The sequence below is a fragment of the Chiroxiphia lanceolata genome, chromosome 14 (assembly GCF_009829145.1).
Source record: "Chiroxiphia lanceolata isolate bChiLan1 chromosome 14, bChiLan1.pri, whole genome shotgun sequence".
Classification (NCBI taxonomy): Eukaryota; Metazoa; Chordata; class Aves; order Passeriformes; family Pipridae; genus Chiroxiphia; species Chiroxiphia lanceolata.
In genome coordinates, this window is record NC_045650.1 from 11385761 (window position 1) to 11405665 (window position 19905).

Consider the following 19905-nt stretch of genomic DNA (forward strand, 5'->3'; position numbering starts at 1 on the left):
CGGCCGGTCCCGGGACGCGCCGCGGTGTCGCGGCGGCTCCTTCCGGCCCCGGCGGCGGCGCAGCGCCCCCCGCGGCGGGGAGGCCGCACGGCGGGGCCATGGCGGCCGTGGTGGGCCACGGGCTCGCCGAGGGCGGCGGCGGCGGCCGCGGATTCCTGGGCCCGCGGGTGCCCGCCGAGGTGGAGGCCATGGCCCGGGCCCTGCAGGACCTGGGCAAGGACACGTTCCGGCGGCTCCTCAAAGGTAGGGCCCGGCACGGAGGGGTCCCCGCTGCCCCCCAGGCAGGGACGGGAGGGGTTCGCAGCCAGGGGAGATGGGCGGGAGCCGGGGTCCCCGAGGAGGCCGTGGATTCTCTCGGTAAGGCAAGGACAGCTCTCAGAGAGCGTCCAGAGGAGGGCTGCGAGGATGGTGAAGGGCCTGGAGGGGAAGCCGTGTGAGGAGCGGCTGAGGGCACTTGGTTTGTTCAGCCTGGGGAAAAGGAGACTGAGAGGGGACCTCATTGCGGTTAAACTTCCTTGTGAGGGTAAGAGGAGGGACAGATACTGATCTCTTTGGTGGCCACTGACAGGATCCGAGAGAATGGCCTGAAATTGTGTCAGGGGAGGCTTAGGTTGGATATTAGGAAAAGATTCTTCACTTGTAGGGTGTTTGGGCACTGGAACAGGCTCCCCAGGGCTGTGATTACAGCACCAACTCTGACAAAGTCCAAGAAACGTTTGGACAATGCTGTCGGACACATGGTGAGATTGTTGGGGTGTCCTCTGCAGGGTAAGGGTTGGACTGAATGATCCTTGTAGGTCTCCAGGTCTTCCTCTTTTTAAAGAGCTCTTGCTTTGCTTTCTTATTCACAGTCACCGTTAATGCACTGGAAGGAAAAGACTGCAAGGAATCTGTCAAGCTGATTGCAGAAAGTGCTAATCTCTCAGAAGAGCAACTTGCTTTCCTCATTTCTGGCATGTATACCCTTCTCCGAGAGGCGTTGAGACTCCCCATATCCACCTTCAAACAAGAAGTAAGTTCTGGGAGTACTTGGAGCCCTGATAAGTTAAAAGCTGCATCAGACACGAATTACCATCTAGATCCTATTTGCAAGGATGGGGAGCTGCACATAAAAATGTTACTCCAAGTCAAAGTTGTTGTAAGAAACTGTTAAAAATCTAGAGCTTATTCTTTCGCTTGGGTAGATTTACAGTGAGCTTTCTGAAGGCTATTTAAGCTTTGGGAAAAAGATTCCTGTATCTATTTCTGCTTCAGCGTCTTGTTTACTGTACATGTTTGTTTTCACTCTGAAATTAAAACCCCCAAAGAAACCACAGCAAAGTGTTATTTCACAGACGTCACCGCTCTCTCTTACCATCACTGGGTGTTCATACACTGCTCATTTTGTCCACACCTATCATTTCTCATATTTCCTTGCCTGCATTTGTTTATATTGCTACCACAGAGGAAGGAAAGTCTTATGGCCAGAACAGTATAGTGGAAATTGGAATAAAGTGCAATTTCCACTTATGCTGAGGATGTTTGGTGTGAATATGTAGACACCTGCCATGTTCCCAATCCCTATCCCTTTTTTGTGCTATTTTCTCTCATTTTTCATGTTCCCTTACCTTATATTTTCCCTCTCTCATTTTATTTTTATGTGAGTGAATCACTTCTGGGCTTCCAGCACCTCTATCTTGTTTGAGATACTGTTTCATATTTACTTAGGCATACTGGAAATGCTCCCATATTGCAGGAAACATAGTGGAAATATGGTTTTAGTATTCAGACCTTACCTTTTGCATTTCCTTTATGTTGTCATAGTTTAAACAAGCTACTGCAAAACATATTTGAGAATAAGGGCACACAGTTCTTCTTCTAAAAGAGGAATATGTTCTGGGTAGCTAAGTAAGACAAGTTGGTGGAGGGGTTATTTTGAAAAACAAAGGCTTCCAAGATATTTAGGTCTTTAAAATTAAATCACAACTTGATGGAACACTTCTGAAAATTCTTCTCAATATGTCACCCATCATTTCAAAACTACTGGCACTCGAGACTAAAACTTTTGGGGAAAGATACCAAGCAAGTAACCACTATTGATTCACTAGGTAAGAAATGATTTTTTAAGGCTACATTGTGTAAAATTTAACCTTCCTTGTCTTTCTAGGCTTTTAAGGAAGACCTGAAGGAGCTCAGGTATGCCCGTTTTTGCCTGGTTTTTTTAATGTTTGTTTTTTCATAACTTTTACGTAATTGCTTCCCCGAATCAACACAATGAAGTTGGTATAAAAATTACCTGTAAATAACACATAATACATCTGTTGCCAAGCATCACATAAAGCCAGAGTCAAAAACCAGGTTTTGTGTAAGACTTGATTTAGCACTGAGCATGAGCAGTGAATTTCATATGCTGGGGAGAATGGTCTAATTTAGTCTGTAATGTAGGTTATGCAAATGTGAGTGACCTTCTCTCTGCCATCCCCACTTTGCCCTGCAATATTTTTTAACATGTTTAGTAAGACAGTGGTAACATTTGAGAAGCTAAGGAAGTGCCCTACTTTTTCACTTCTTTGAAAGGCCAACCCTACCACCTTGTTCAGCTACAATCTCTCCTGCTCATTTCCCAAGAAATCATAACCTTTGTTACAGGCTTTACCAAAATCTGTGTCAGTCTCTCCAGAGTATGTCTGAATAGAAGATCATATCCTAAAAGCCAGATATCAGATGCTAGTAATATTTATAGGTTTTCCCTTATTTCTGTATTCAGTAGCAGTGACAGAATAATAGTAGTTGATGTTTTCATCTGTAGAGGAACCTCCGCACCAAGGCTCAATTATTTTAAAATGCTCTTTCCCCACAGTTCTTAGCATTCTGATTGCTGCCTAGGAGAAATAGATAAGTTTCTAATTCTGTCTTTTTTTATCCTTATTTGTCTGTTAACCTGCACATTGGCTTTATCCTTGGGCTCTGCAGAGTCATAAGCATAATTTACTTCATGAGCAACTTCGGGCAAATCAAAGCTGCAGACGTAGTCGGGGTGTAATCAGCATAAGGTGTAATTGGGGCCATGATGAAAGGTACCTTGCTAGTTGATACAGTTTTGTCTGCAGCTCAGTGCTGGAGTTTGGCCTGCCTTTTGTCTGGTGAGCTAAAATGCAAGGTGCTGCCTCTGCCACATCATGGAGTTCACACACAGGTTAAAGTAGGTCAGTAAGAAGCTGATGAATTGCTTTTGACCCAGTGGGAGCTGGTGATTTGTGAGGTGCCTACAAAATGAATTCAGTTTTATTATGGAAAAATGAAGAGCACTAAAAGCTCCATGACAAGTTCTCTGGGAGTGAGTGAATATTCCTCTACCAAGCAGTGGAGAAAGGTGGTATAGGAGTGCCAGAAGTCACTGGCCAGGCTGGCTGTGTCTAGAAATACAGACTCCCACGTCCCTGTCCATGTCATTTGACCACATTTGACTTTAATGCCTTACACACTTGTAGTTGTTTGGGGTTTTTTTCTCACTTTATGGTTTATTCCTGCGCTTTATTCAGACACTTTTCAGTCCAGAGGATCTTTTTTAGGTCTTTTATATGTTGACAAGTCTTTTTATCTTATTGTCCTAGTTAACATGACTGATCTAGCAGCAATAGTTCTGGTAACTGCATTTGAGTTGCTTGCAGACTTGTATGTTTTATGTGCTGCTTGTTGCTGCTATGCTCCCATGATTCTCACAGTACTGGGGCTCTTCCTAACTTCCATCTCTGACATTCTTATCTCCTGTGAGTAGCTTTGTTCACCTTGTGGCTAAACTTTTAGAAGACTAAATAGCTTATTCTACTTCAAGCTATGATACTTAGTAGCACCTTTGGCATCTTTGGTTCCTATGGGAAATGTTATTTCCTACATTTCCCAATGCACTGGGGTTTGGAGATGAAATGCCTGCATGTTTTCAAGGGACTTACTAATTACATTCACACACTTACCCTCCTGCAGTGGCTCCTGTGAGTCAACCTCACAGGCATGAAGAACACATGTGCTTCATTGAACAGCAGTGTCTTGGCATTAGTGTCACCCAGTGTTTGGGCAGGTATTTTGCAATTTAAGGCAGAAAAATGGCTTATTTCCATTTTTGTGTTGTGTCTTCTTTTAAAAGGTTTGAGCTCTGCACCAGGTTACCTTTTTTTTAACTTCCTGCATTCTGTTTTGTTTCCCTTCAGTGAAGCTGAATCTTGAACTAATTCCACCCATGTAAAGTCTTGTAATTCTCAAAGTACCTGGTCTTGGCTCTTAGTTTTGGTGGAGGGCGAGGCTATGAGACATGCACACTTCTGATTAATTAGATCAGTACTACTGGTTTCAAAGGTTTGCCATTCTATATTCCTTATTTCCTAGCCTGAGTGGCTGAGACAGCGAGAACAAATTCACTCTAAATTGTGGGTGCTATTTTTTTCCCCTCCCCTCCCAAGTTATTTAATAACTTCATGGCTCAGGCCAATAACATGGGATTGAGACATACTCACACATTTCTTGCTCTTGGAGTCCCTTCCTCAGACTGTTCCTTTGAAAACTGATTGCCATCTGCACCTCAGGCTGAGCTGTGCCATGTTCTGTCTGATCTGCTTAGTGTGTGACTGGCCTCGTGTAAGCTGCCTGAGCCTGGAACAGAATTTTCAGCAAAATCACTGACTGCACAGCAAAAATAATGCAAACTTAAGGGTAGTGTTAAAGTTCTGTTTTAGTAACACTTGCTCTTACAGTTGAGGAATTATTGTGATAGATACCATAATAATCATATTACAACCCCCTCTCTCCAGCTATCCCACTACATAGAGAGGATATCCAGCCATGGTCAGACTGTGTTAAATGATACACTTGTGTGGACAGTATAAGTAATGTTTGCAGAAGAAGTCTTGTCTCTTCTGAAAGACAGACTCATGCAGCCAAAAAAGCACCGTTCTAGTGCTTGCTAAAAAGAATTTCTTTTTATCCAAGCAGCATTTAAAAATGTGGTGTAACCTCCCTTCTTCCATTAGGAATTCGAGCTGTGGTAACTGCTGTTTCATCTTCCCACTGTGTGAGTTGATGAGTTGTTTTTTCTCCTGTCATTAGACACTGTAAGCTCTTTAGGACAGGTAACTTCCTTGTTTGCTTTGATTTTCCTTTGATACACTGCTGTGTATCTCAAGCCACTGATGAGTAATGTCTCTGGGCACTGATTCATGGTGAGTGCTGGATTTAACTGTGGCAGCAGCAGTAGTTACTTCTCCCACTTGTCCAACTTGCCTCTCTGTAGGAGGTTACTGTCCTTGTGGCTGAATGGAGAGTGTTTGCTCTGTAGTCTTTGCAATTCACAGCCTGATCTATTGAACTGAAAATCGACAGCAGCTTGTTTGTGAGGCAACACCAGTGTCGAAGGACTTGTAAAGGAGTGGAGAGGCACAGGGTGGATGAAGTGTGAATTTGTTACACCAGTCCTCATGTTAGATATGCTCCTTTTCTAAGCAGTCTTAGCTACAAGGGCCTCTATTTTACTTTTGAGGGTGCAATTCTTTCTGTCTTGTTTTCATCGTGCTTCAGGTGAAAGTGAAGTGAAATGTGTAGGTTTGGGATTTGAAAGCATGCATTGCTGGCCTGCCTTCTACACTTGTTAGAGCCATCAGTAAAATTTTTCTTGACTTTACCAAGAGAAGTTAAGCAAATACTGGGTTCTTTTGAAACTCACCATTTCCATACTAGGTAGGACAGGAAGATGTAATACAGTTTTTAGGGTTCTTGATATAAAAACACAGGCTGTCCTTTTGAGAGCTCCAACTGAATCAATACTGAAATGCTTACATAAGAGCTGATGGCAGTTTTAAGCAATGGAAGACAGAAAATGTTGTCACATCTTTTGTAGTCTATAATGGATTTAGGTTTTTTTTAGATACGGCCACATAATTATAGGTACAAAAAACTTAACTGTTTTGTATTGCTCTTCTCTTTCAGGATACCAGAAGATTTCATTGTGGACTTTTCCAGTGTAGTCTTTGGTAACAGGTTGGTGTCTTCATGTGTCATATATTGTGCAGGCAGCAGGGTTGCACAGAGCTCTGCTGACATAAATCCCTCGCATCTTGAAGGAACAGCAAAATTTTCTAAATTATTGAAACAAGATTTGTCCCACTATTTTGATTCAGTACAGTATGATGTCCATCATGCATGGCTATACATGCATTAAATGGCTTTCATGCCAATTTTCAGTTTTTTCTCTGATCATCATTTTTTATAATGTTCTAAAGACTGTGAGATGCATCAATACCTACAGATGAAAAATGCAGTGCAGAATTAAACATTTTTGCCATCATTATCATTGCAAGTTAGAGCAACAGTGAAAGACTTGCTGTGTTGAGAGGCAAGCTACATGTGCCTTCTATTTGCTGTGATTCATGGCAGCTTTTTCAGATAGAATTTCATCAAGTCTTAATGTACAGTTGAATTGGGAGTTCACACTGGGTGACTTGACACATATGGGATATCAAGTGCTCTGCTAGATGAAATTCATTTTTTAAGCAGTATCCCTCAGTAGCTCCAGAGGAAGTACTAAATCAAGAGCTTTTTGAACATGCAGAAAAAGGGAATCCCAAGAATGGTTCTCTGCTCCATCATATTTAGCTTATTCTACATCTAGAAATTTCTTGAACATTTTGCATATGGAAAACTTGTGCAGAGCCAGGAGCTGGACTTCAGTGATCCTTGTGGGTCCCTTCCAACTCAGAATATTCTATGATTACAACTTTCTTCCTTGAAACTTGAGGTCACTCAGCACATAGCATCACTAACCCAATGCTGCTCCAGATTCTTTGCATAGAGTCTTGGTAATCATAATTGTGGTATTTCAGTTACCCTTACAAGGGTCTGAATGCTGCTACCAAAGTTAAAAATACTTTTCGTTTCCTTGATTAAGATCTTGGCTTACAGCTAAAGGTTCTTGGAGTAAAAATAAATTCAGTCTTCTCATCTTTTCTTTGCTCTTCTTTTTGAATTATAGGTGTTAAGAATGCAAAATTCATGGTTGCAAAGTGGAAATATTGTTTGCAGTGGAAAAAGAAGATAAATTTAGATGTAATTTGAAACATGCATGATTGTCTGTTTTCTACTGTGAAATCACGATGCTGGAAAATTTAGCTTTTTCTCATTTTGAAAGCTGTGATTATCCAGTGTAATCTTGCTCTGTGTTTTGAGACCAGAGAAGAGCACCTCAGATTAGATTTCTAGACAGATCTGCTTTTATAATCTTAAATGTAACACTGAATCATACATTTGCTTACCGAGTTGTAAATATATATGATTGTGATGGTAAGAGATGTATTAGCATCTGATCAAAAATTCAGTATGAGCTAGATAACCCAGAAAAATCCATTTTTAATACTTTTCCTGGCATCTTATCCTATTTTTGGACTTCTGTTCACTGAACAACAGCTCTGAAGAATTTGACATTTGTATTTCTGTGTCCCCACAACTCCATCAAGCTGCATAGACTGAAAGGAAAGAAAAACTTGCCACACTGACACCATCAAATAACTGCATGAAATTAAAACTTTTTTAAGGGAAAGGATAGCTCTAACTTCCCCCTCTCTGAATAGTTATAATAAATGCACTGGTTTTTTTTTTTAATAGTGTAGCTTTAGTTTCTACCAGGAGGGTGCATTCTGTGTGCCATTTGTCAGCATTTCACACATACCAGTTTATTCATTCTTCCTTTTCAGTGACCTGCTAGGCATGTCTTGTTATGTACATAGGGAACCATCCAGAACTTGTCTTTAGTTTTGTTAGGTCAGCTGTTGCTCCAAGTTCTCTAATCTTTCATTTTTGAGTGCTCTTGTGTTGCATCCTTTGGCAGATGATGTTCTTGTCACCAGGGGTATCATCCTTTCCACATATAGTTGAGATGGTCTCTGGCTGATCCGTGGTCCTTTACTTGTTCTGACTTCTGCCTTTGCAGGGTGTGCTGACAGTATATTGCACCTGTTGGTAGAGAGTGTTTATGAAATGTAATTACAGGCTATAGGTTTTGGAGTCTTTTCTGCTCCATTTTGCTATTCCTCTTATAAATCAATGGCTTTATTAACAGCCTGTATAATTTCTGTTTGTATGTTGGCCACTATGCACATTCTGTCATCCTTACAGGATTCTTGCAGTTCTAATTTAGTCTTGTCCAAGCTGGGAAGGTCCTGACAGAAGCTTAAACTAAGCCATAAAAGTTGTGACTCTTCCTGAGGGAATGGCACTGAAGTGCAGTCCTGACCAGAAATAAAGCTTCGTATTTGGTTACAGAAATGCTGTCACCCAACAATATTCAGAAGCTTCACCTCTGTTTGGGAGGTCACCATTGCTGGCCTTTCCAACCATTGCTAATTAGAACATCTTCCTGTTTTTTCTACTCCTGAAAGGAGTGCTGGTGCTGCACTGAATGGACCGTCTTCCATTGATGGGAGTTAGCATGTCTTAAGGAAACGGTAGCAGCGTGGCTATTTTTAGGGATTCTCCAAATTAAGCTATTGCAGCTCTCCACTGAGGGAACGGTCTGTTCTTACTGTTTAATCCTGCTAATGACTGTTCTAGACTCCAGCTCCTCATGGTTGTACCCAGCTGTGGTGACCTACTTCCTATCCAGGAGCTGACAGTAAGAACCAGCTGATCTACTTTTTTTTTTTGCTCATTCCTTTACCATACTATTAGGAATGTGTGTCATTTCTGACACCACCCAATGCCCCCACCAAAAGGATACATTCTTCCTTATATCATCTTTGTGAAAAGCAGGAGTATTGGAGGATCTCAGCCTATTGGTCCTGTGTGCCTTATTGGATCATTAATCTTTCCAGGCAGTTTCTAAAGGCACCAGCTAACTTGCACACAAGCATCTGAGTAGGGATGTTAGAGTGCCATTCCTACAGTCCTTGATTTGTTCAGAGAGGATTCCCTTCTGATGTAAAGTCTGTAATTAGATTATGTCTAGCACCATGGATAAAGGATGTAACGTTTCTTATCCCACCCTTAGCGGGACTAGTGGAGTAGCTTTGAAATGTACCGTAAATAACTTCCAGGGACATGGGATGCTTAGGAAAAAAAGTAAATATGGTAAGTAACACATAGTCCTGAATGGACCAGCTCAATGACCTCATTCTGAAATTATTTCTGCATATGTATCTAAAAATGAACGGTTGTTATGTGTTTGTATCAGATTCGGCTTCTTTGGTTACCCAGAGCTTAAGATGCTGTTCAGACTTTGAAGATCATCTGAAGTTTAATCACTGTTAACTGTATTTCCTTACAGAAATAAACTAAGGTTTGATCAACCCAATTCTTACTGCCATATGAGTAATAAATGAAGTGCTTGGCTTTTTACACATTAGACTAGACAAAAATCTTGAAGGTTGTGCTGGGCTTGGCAGTGCACATTATGTAAGGAATTTAAATTTGTAAATTATGTTGGATTAACAAGAGCCGCTAATTTTTTTTTAAGAATGCTTCAAAATACATTCAAAAGACACTCAGTATTATTATATTTTAAAGCATTTCTGCTTGACAATACTAGATGCTTTTTGCTGAAGAAATACGGTGACCTTATCCAACTGTTTTGCGTAAGTCATCTGTCTTGTTCCTGCTTGCTTGTTCCTGTTGGATCTGCATGTATTTAAAGATATATTTGCAGGTCCCTTTCTATGCCTCCTAGTTGCATATAATTGAAATAACAGATATGCCAGCCACCACAGTGACTCTTACTAAACTTTATAGTGACATCAGTTTACTGGAATTACACAGTCACTTGGTCTCTTTTTTCAACATGGACCGTAGTTAAGCATAGGAAAAGGGGATAATCTGAGCATAGCTGTCTTTAATCCACAATACCTCTACTCATTCAGACCTCTCTAAATGAGGACAGATGCAGGAGAGAAACAAGTTCCAGACAGGTTTGTTCTGAGGAATCGTGTTTTCTCTTTAGATTGTTTTTTCTTTTATGAATTTGCATTTCAGTCTCCCGTTACTGATTTACTCTTTAGGCGTCCTGCTTCCGAAGGCACAGCTCTGCTACAAAGAAGTAGGCTACCAGGTATCCAGGACTTCAAGTGGAGAGTGGACGTAGCAATATCCACAAGGTATAAGAGAGAATCGTGCATGTCCCTGGAAGTTGTTTTACCTAAGGCTAAACTGATTTCTTGGGCTGCTTAAAAATGTTAACAGGGTTAAAATGTACCTTGCTGTTAGGGATTGGCATGTAGCGTTAAACAGTAAGATACAGATGGAATTTTCTGAACAGGGTAGAAGTCAATGTATATACATGTTATTGTTGTTAACATTTCACTCAAAGTTTGAGTCTTAAAGGTGCTGATACAAATCCACAAACCCTCAGAGATGGGTGGAATAAATTAAATGGATTGAGCCTCAAGCAGCCAGGCAAACTCTCAGTTTCACTGGAACAGGGGAGGGAAATCCCGTATGCAACTTCTCAAGTATACTATCACTTTATGTTGCACATGTTAAAATGACTTTACATCCCCTGTACAGTGTGCTACAGATTCTACAAAGAGAGGTTTCAGAACAGCACCTTTACGCTTCCATAGTTATGCAATTGGTCATTGTACTGCCTCCTGGTTTCTTTCACAAAACAGGAGCAAAGGCCTTTGTGATCATCCTGCCTGTGCCTGCAGTGAGTGGCTTCTTGCCATCTGCCAGAGCAGAGGCAGCTGAGGGATGGATCTTTGGCACAGAAACCTGTTGTCTGTGCTGTTTTGATCTCTGTCTAGTTCTAACCAAGACAGACCAAGATGAAATAAATTAGAACATGATCCAGTATTTGTTAGTACACTAAATTATTAGCATGAGTGACTCCATATTGCATTCATGGATACCTGCATCAAGGAGAGAGTTGCAGCTTCTTTGCTGCCATAGTTGAGAGTCCCATGGGTAGTCAGGGATTGTCTTCCTGAAATCAAGAAAAAAGGCTCCTAAGTAAAAACTGTAATGGCCAGAAGCTACTAGTTCAGGTGACTCTGCCAAGCAGTGCTATAAGCACCACACAGGTATCACTCTGCAGAAAAAAATCTATACCTATAAGAGAGCACAATGTCCAGATAAACATCCTCGGGCACAGTGCTTGCAAGCTGCAAGCAAATCCTATTATTTGTTTTCCAAACAGCACAGGAGCAATACATTATCCTTTTTTGTTTTCCTTCCTCTTATTTTCCTTTCCAGTTAACCTTCCCCCTGGGATTTCTTGTTTATCATGCAGCAACAGCCTCTGCAGAGAGGTATGGTGGCTTCTGGCTGTGGTGCCTGTCAGTACCTGAGCAGGCTTTGGCAACGTCAGTTGATGGAAGCTGCACAAGAATGACTCATTTCCCTTCTTTGGGTCATCAAATAAAATAACAACACACAAATTTAGCATAAAGACTGGAAGAGCTTGATTCCCCAGATGAGGTGGCAGTTGAAAATATGAAGGGATGGACAGGATGGTAAACTGCATAAGAAAACTGTGCATTATTATTAGCAGTACTTGGTCAGCTCTCATCCCTATCATAGTTCCACTAAATTGATTATGTAAAAACAAAAATGCTCCTAAACTTGTAGTTGCTAAAGTATTAAAGAAACGTTTAGTCTCAATACTGAGATAAGTTGGACAGTACTCTTATGTTTATGAGCTTCCAGCCAGACAGGTAAAGGACTCTGAGACTGAAATTACTCGTGTTCTGTGTAAAGCCTACATGAACATCTAAAATGGTTAATGTGCAATGCTGTAGTCATCACACTGCTGATATCTGCTGCTGTAATACTAATAATGTAAATAATTTCAGTTCACTGGCCCGTGCACTTCAGCCATCCATTCTGATGATGATGAAGCTTTCAGATGGGACAGCTCATCGCTTTGAAGTAAGTCTGATTGCCATAATAAATAAAAAAGAAACCACTTGAAGTTTTATTTAGAAAGTTGAATTATTATTTAAAATACTAAAGCTCTTTTAAACAATGCATTACCATTGCTTGGTTTGCTTTGGAATCCATCATGTTCAGTGTAGCTGCATACAATATATAATGAAACACCAACCAAAATCATTTCATACCTTGTTCCTATGCACATTCTGCTGAAATCTAATCTTTTAGAAGAAAATGACTGAAAAACACTGTTGCACAATATCTGGTTGGATTAAAAATTATGGGGTTGTTATCAACTGTAACCTTCAGACCTGAAGGTGGCTTTTGAGGGCAAGAAAATTGCTGGGGTAGTTTATATAAGGTATGATACACTTCTGAACCTGCATTTTGCAGAGAATGATAACATTCTCTTCCGTGGCAGAGGTAGTTTTATTCTTTTTCTTCAGTACCATTCTTGCTGCTAGAAAGTAAAAAAAAAACCTCTTTGACCTCAGAATTAATCAGTGGCAGTATTTGTGACACTGTACTAAAGGCTTGCCAGAAGATGCCATAAACTCTTCCGTAATTTTAACCTTTGAAAAGAAATGCTGTTTGTTCTATAAATAACATGGTGGTGCATACAGGAATTCAGTGCACAGCAGGCATTGTTACATTTGAACTCTGTACAGATTTTGGCTTCAGTTCCTGGGTTAGTAGTAGTCTGGAAGGAGCACCAAAGCCCTGTGGGTTGAAAGAGGTGAACTGATTTTACTGTTAAAATGTTGTGCAAGAAAGCAGCTGTTGAGGAAGGCATAAATCTGTGCTACACTGCAAAATGTTGAGGGTGTCACTTCACAGGAGATCAGATTTACCACTCTGGACAGTCCGGGTCAGAACATCCCATAAACTCTGTTTGACATCTTCCATGGAACTTAAATGATGCCATGGATGTCAGGTTAACCCTTTACAACAGGGTAGGTTTCATTTTGGGGAATAAAAGCTAGTATATATGTTCTTTACTGTTTATATCCGGGGCTTTATTTCCTGGCATATAATGTCAAGTCTTCATCTTGGTGCTATTGTTTCTGGTTGTTTGGGTTTTATTTTAGTTGGGTTTTTTTCTTGTAAGTCTGTGGAAGACCCTTTGCTATTTGGCAGTGGAGATGTGTTTGTCCAGAACACATAGCAGTGCAGATATCTGATGCAAGCAATGTGCTTCTCTTAGAATCAACTCTTTGCTGCTGCTGCTTAGATCTGAATGCCAAGGATTGGGCTGTAAACACGATTTCTGTATCTGATGAGTGGTCTTCCCACAGTTAGTGGGGATAAACCTGTGTTTTGGTTCAAGGTGCCATGTGCAAGCAAATATAGTCCTCAGCTCTCTGGTTTCCTTTCATTTGGACGTGTTCAGAATGTCATGCTAACTATCAGGGCTTATGTAAGATGGTAAGTCCAGAATTCTGTTGTGAACAGTTTTAGAATGTGTCTGGCACAGGGAGAAGTTACACTCTGGTCTCTGTTTGGTTTTTTAATCACAGTGTGACTTCTAACTGAAGATTTTTTTCAAAAGCAGTGGGAATTGCAGCATTTTGAGTCTTGTTGTATGTATGTCAAAAGTGAAAAGGACATGGTACCTTTTTATGCATTTTGGATGTATGTGGAAAATGCAAATCAGGTGTTGGATTCCTCTCACATAATTGATATCTGTGCTATACTAGGCAGAAGGATGACAAGGGTCTCTGTCAAAAGAACTGCTGTCTTTGGTGTAGCCAAAGCAGTGGAGTAAATTAGGCAGAGCTCTGCAGAGCAGCATGGGACCAGCTAGACTGGGATGGGCACTCCTGTGAGCACGTGTGTTTGTGCACTGCCCTGTTGTTTGTCTGTGCCACACCATCTGTGCCTGTGCTCAGGTGTGGATCTCTGTCTTAACACATAACAGATTTCCATCCACTTGATTTCTCAGGCTTGAAATGGTAGAGTCCATAAGTCTCCTGCACAGCTGAAAATGCTTTGTATGTTCAAGCAAAGTCTTGTGCCTTCCACATATAGACACTGCCCAGTGCCCTTTGCTCTTGAGGCTGCTGCCAAGTCTCTTGCCCCAAGTCTCAAATCCTTTCTCTTGAAAGTTTGGACAAGCAATATCTGGAATTTGTGTTTGAGAATTTTGTAGGCTTCACAACATTCCAGATGTCTTTGTTTTTCCTTCCAATCCAGGACTCTTACTTCACCACAGCAGTCCTCAGTTTACATCCTGAAATACATGTAGTATTTCCTTTCTTCCATCAAGCAGTACTATGTAGCTGTTATTTCTGGGTTTTTTCCACTCTCCTTTTCCACATGGATTTAGTTGAATTAACTGAATGTTATTAACCTCAAATCCTTTGTCTTAAATCTGAAAAAAATCCTATTTTAAGAGAGATTGCGCTGACACTGCAATGTTCCCTATCCATAGGCATGCCCTAGTGAAAGTTCATAAGATGTCTTCTGTTTTCTAACCTGAATATTCTGTTTCAGGTGCCAGTTGCAAAGTTTCAAGAATTGAGATACAACGTTGCCCTTATACTGAAGGAAATGAATGATTTGGAGAAGAGGAGCATACTGAAGATCCAAGACTGAACACTTTTAAATTGGGAGTTTATGGAAGAGACCTGGAACCCTCAGCGTGTTCTGTGAATGGTAGAGCAGGGGACCATCACCACTTTGCCTGTATGAACTTCAATGTGACATTTGTGATGTCTGCTGTAAATATTTTTTTCAATTCAAGTGTTTAAAAGCACAAGCTCTTTTTGTAAGACTTAGGAAAACCAAAAAATGTATCTATGAAAAAGTATAATGCTGTTTGCGAGCATTTTGCATGATTCATCAAAACATTTTTTTAAATAACTGTCTTAATAGATGTAAGAGTCATTTATTTCTGATTATGATTCATCACTTTAATTATTTTTGAAAGTCTGCTACCGGAAGCCCCAGCAATGTGTATGTATCATAAGAAAGCTCTGCAATACTTCAAATAAAAAATAAAATAACAAACCCACTCCTGCCTTCTAGTATGACAAATGCAGTCTTGAGTTTTGCATAAGTAAAATTGTTGTCTGGCTTCTCACTAAGTGACTAAGATATAGCTACAGACATTTAAAGGCTAATTTGAAAGAAAATTGGAAACCTGTGGAGCAAGAACAAAGTATCAGCTGAGCTTCCAGGACTAATTCCATGGAATTACAGAAGTGGGAAGGTGTAGTCTTAAGTCTTTATCTGGTTGATCATAATGGGCTAAATAGCAGTCATGTCATAGGTTTCTAAGTGGAAATGCCTGTCTCTTGTTTCATGTATTGCCTGTATGTTTGATTGAATGAAATCAGCTGACATGGCTGGACAGAAACCTCTGGGCCTGCAGTGATGGTGAACAGTGGGAGGCAGTGATCTTGTAGCCCATGACACCAGAGACTCATTACCTGTGCAGGTCAGACCCCAGGATGGAGGGGCTGCCTACAACCTCTGGGGTGAAAGTTACAGATGTGAGGATATCCAAGCCCCCAAGTCGAGAAAGGAGTTAAGCACAGGCTGAAGTTCCCTGAGTTGCTCCAGCAGTTGGACTGGATGGTCATTGCAGGGCCCTCCCTTTCAACAGAAATAGTCTATTCTAAGTTATTCCTTTGCCCCACAAGTTAACCTCAGAAGGACCCCCTTAACTCGAAGCATATGTTTTAAGTCTCATTTAAATGCTGTGGGACCACAAGTATGTCCCTAAGAGTTTTGCCAAGAGGGGGTGCATTCCTCAGTCCTTGCCTGAGCGAGTTTTCCCAGCAGCAAAGATATGGAGGCTGTGAGCAGTGGCTCAAAGACAGCATCCTAGAACTGGAGGCTTTATCTGGCTGTCAGGTGTACTTTAGAAAGCACATGCTACTGCCACTGTTAAGCCTTCACTTATTCTAGCTAATTGCAGGGGTTTTGTCTCAGTAGTACCACCCATACTTCTCTTTCATGTTTTGTGACTATAGAACTTGCCTTTGTCTTCCTCACCCCCTGCAGAAAACTACTGAAATTAAAATTGTGGATTTGGGAAGCCTTTTACACTCCCACAGATGTTTGTGTAGGAAAGGATGACTTGGCTTTTGGATTTTAAAAATCACAACAAGCATAATAAGGCTTATTTGTCACACTTTTTAAGAGGAGATTTCTTTAACAGCAGTCCACACCAATCTAAAGATAGCTGAATAGCTCTGGTCCAGAAAGCTTTTAAAACCCGAGCAAGATCGTGTCCTGTAGTTTCAAATAAACCATCAGTCACGATTTCAAACTGTTCAAAAGCTGCATGTTCCATTTGCTTTGTAGGGGATTCATCAATAACTTCCAGCTTTCATCCATGATGCATCTTAGCTATTGTATTCAGGGAACACCAAAGCACATAAAGAATTAGCTCCTGTACCTTCAAGTGGACTGTGGATTGCGTTAATTACTCTGTGGAGCTTGTTCGTCTTCTTTCTGGAATTACATTATCACGAGCTGTGAAACAAAACATAGATCATGATGTTCCTTGCTACAGCCTTTCCCTTCTGGATGTTTAGATTTATAAGGTTTCAAACTGCAATGATAGCTCAAACTGAGCCTAAGTGAAGTCTTCAGGCAAACAGAATGCTGCATAAAATGACCTGTTGCTCAAGGCATTTGCAAAGTAGTTTTTTACTGGTCAGAGTAGAAAAATCCATTAATACCTTTACCTTCTAGACAGAATATATTAATTCAGTTGTTCTCCTGTAACAGCAATTGCCCATGTTCTCCAGAAATGGAGAGGCTTCCTGACTATGTGAACATGAGGAGCCCTGGACTGCTTGGTCTCAAATTTGTCTTGCCACACGTTAAGCAGGAGTTTGTTGTAATTGGAGGTTTACCGTGTATGCTGAGGGTACTTGAACACTTGGGATGTTCATTCCTCTGTACTTAAGAGTTAATTTGGGCTTTCCTTCTGACAGATTAGCTTTCCAGTAAAACAGGAGTTGTCACCCTGATGGCTAGTGGGAGTGCATAAGATAATCCCTCAGTTTTGATAAAATGTGAGTCTTCAAAGAACAGTTAGGTATCTCAGGACTTCATGGCAAACTACATGTTAAATATTTGTTCAATGCTGAAATATCTTACTCCTTCATGATCAAAATACTCTGGAATTTGAATTCCATTGAGTTTATGACAGTAGCCCTTTCATTCTAGTACAGAACAGAAGTAACCTTCTAAGAATCTAGATATGGCTGAACAGAAATTATTTTACCCAGCCCGCTCTAGGTTTGGTTACGCTTCAAGGACATGCTGTGAATCCCCCTTCCAGTATCATGCAGTGAAAGGTACAACCTCAGTGGGATGCTCGCTTTGTCAGTCCTGAGGTCTTGTCAACCTGATCACTAGTCAGTCATCAATTAGGCAGGCAGGGGTTTGCGTGGGAAGGGCACTGGGGTTTTTTCTTATTACACAGTTCATGGACCAGTAGGTAACAAGAACCTTTCTCAGACTCTGTTGGTGTTTTTCCCTGAAAAATAACCCTCCGTGATCACGTTGCTCTCTCTATTGGTGCTTGCATTTATTTAAACTGGATAATGTGTTTGCATCTGAATTCTAGTTATTTTCTAACCATGGCATATGAACATAAACTTCTCCATTACACTTCTTCTTTAATTTCCTTTATAGTTTATAGAACATTATGACTTTTTTTTTTAAGATTAATGTGTCAAAATAGATTTAAAATAGAACTTGGACTTGATTGCTTTTCAATGTACATTATGTGTGTATGATAGCAAAGACACCCAGTACATAAAGGAGTAGTCACAGCAGGCAGAATGCAAAAGGAGAGGTAAAGATGGTTGCCAAAAGTCATCCAGAGATTCAGTGGCAAAATAACCCAGAAGAACTGATATGTCTTCCCTTCCTGTTCCCTATCTGTAAGTTAGTGCAGCTTCCTGACATACTGGTCAGGCCTCACACTTGGTGGTTTTTTTAATTATCTCAGCTGCATGGGCCATCAGTCCAAATCTGTTCTTGCTTATGGACTACTACAGTGTGGGCAGAGCACTTGAGAATAAAAAGCCATCTGTGGTTGTATTTGTGATGTGACTTTTCACATCCCTGCTTCCACTAGAGAAGGAGCTTTGTCAGCGTGACTGGTGGGGTGGAATTTCACACTTGGGTTCCTTGTGTTTGAGAGAGGAAAGATGCAGGTTTATTGATGGCTTTTGTGGTCTCAAAGCGTGATGCAGTTTATAGATCCAGAAGAAGGCTGAAGAATGTAGTCATGCTCTCACGCTGCCTGTTATGTCAGCCATTAACTGCTGGAAGGAGATCAGTATTGTGCTCATTGTCATTAAAAGGAAGAAATTAAACCTCCCTTTGTAGAAAAATCTTACAAGAGAGATGTGCTTTTGCAGAGTGAGTCACCTCCTCGCTTTAACTTCTTCTGTTTAAGTGAAGGATAAATCTGTTCTTGATCTCATGAACAATGCAGGTAGGCAGGAGGGTGCTTTTTTCCTTTTTCTTTTTCCTTTTTTTTTTTTTTTTTTGCTTTCTAATCAAGTACACCTCATGACCTACTGCTGCTCCATATCCATGAATATATGTATGAATGTATGAAAACTCTATGCTTTCAGGACGTGTTATATAAAAACACCCCAGCATATCTACATTATGTATGTTCAATTCACACAGCTGTTTTTGCTAAAAAAAAGTCTTTGCAGAGCCAAGCCTGATGTCAGAATCAAATATTTTGTATTTGTTTGACTTCTAGTGAACAGTAAATTAGTATCTTGGCTTTAAAGTATTTTGCTGTTATTGAGACTGTACAGGTCACTCTGTACCTGTCACACCCCACCAAGTACTAACATTTACCAAACATCACACACGTACCAGGAACTAGCAGAGGCAGAGCCAGCTGATTTCTCCCCTAAGAAATCACAGAGTTGTTGCCTGTAGGCCATCTGTGACAAGGTCTTAACTGTTTTCTAGCCTGGGATAAGGGTCTGTGTTCTGAACCCTTCTAAGCACACAGCTTCCACCACAGGAGTAGTTCATAAGCGCAGCTTCCCTTTTCCCTTGAAACGTTCCAGCCACCTCCCTGCTGGTGGAAGAGAATTCCCAGAAGTGCATTTCACAGTGCTTTTTTGAGACTCGTTTCAGTCCAGAGCATCAGCCAGCCCTGCAGATGCTTTCATACATTGCAAATAGGAACTGTGGAAGTTCCTTTCAGAGTGCAAATGCTGATTACATTTTCTATGATAATCTATTCCCCTTCCCTATCTAGAATTCATGTGCTGCTAGAAACCCTCCCTTTATACCACGACTTATCTCTTTAAGTGCCTGCTATGTAACTATGTAAATACTGGTGGCATATCCCCGATAGAGAGATTGTCACTGCATTGCTACTGGTAACCAGTGGTTATGTCACTTTCCCTCGCTTGAATAGGCTTTGACTCATAGTGGTTTTCAGGACAATGGTTATAAAATAACACACTGAGGGGTTGCCGAGACTATAGTTTTGCAATAGAGACAACTGCCGACCTCAAGGCTGCAAGAAAGCATTTTTCCTTTTTTTTTTTTTTTTTTTCCTTAAGGGTTTTATTCTTTTATAGCATGAGATTTTCTTGCATGGAAGTTTAGAAAACAAGAAGTCTACGTTAGCAAGCTGGAGTCTGGTGGGAAAACCCCACACTCCCAAGCTAATTCTTTCTAGCTGTTCTGAAGCATTGCTTGACTGAAATTTTAAGTGCTTCAGCTGTCCTACCTTTCTTTGAATTACTTGCTGTCAGGCTGTGCTATACTTTAGATTCAAATATGATTTAAGTGATGGTAGAAAGAAGTATGGAAACCAGTGGTTCTTAAATTCTTTTTCCAATTAAAGGATTTGCCTAAGAACAACAGGTAGATATTGAACTCATTAATCCAAAGTGTACATTATTAAAAGTTAAGATCCAGAATTTAAGCGGCTTTAAGTTGTTTTTTACCTTGAAGTTCATCTCAACTTTGCCAAGTATCCTCTCTAAACAAGGTCTTACAAAACTCATGTTGCCT

General features: G+C 40.7%; 1 protein-coding gene across 1 annotated transcript; it reads left to right on the forward strand.

Annotated features, from left to right (window-relative positions):
* Window positions 1-85: 85 nt before the first annotated feature.
* LOC116794001 (COMM domain-containing protein 5-like) lies at window positions 86-14893 on the forward strand. Its single transcript, XM_032702296.1, has 7 exons — window positions 86-243; window positions 852-1012; window positions 2147-2175; window positions 5956-6006; window positions 10011-10106; window positions 11802-11877; window positions 14374-14893. The coding sequence occupies exons 1-7, from the start codon at window positions 99-101 to the stop codon at window positions 14473-14475; spliced, it is 660 nt and encodes a 219-aa protein (XP_032558187.1). The 5' UTR covers window positions 86-98; the 3' UTR covers window positions 14476-14893.
* Window positions 14894-19905: the final 5012 nt, after the last annotated feature.

Excerpts from the sequence above, each read along its gene's own strand:
- LOC116794001 (XM_032702296.1), top strand. The coding sequence starts at position 99 with ATGGCGGCCGTGGTGGGCCACGGGCTCGCCGAGGGCGGCGGCGGCGGC. Across the intron at positions 2,176-5,955 it reads GAAGACCTGAAGGAGCTCAG|GATACCAGAAGATTTCATTG; the intron begins GTATGCCCGTTT and ends CTTCTCTTTCAG. Across the intron at positions 10,107-11,801 it reads GACGTAGCAATATCCACAAG|TTCACTGGCCCGTGCACTTC; the intron begins GTATAAGAGAGA and ends AAATAATTTCAG.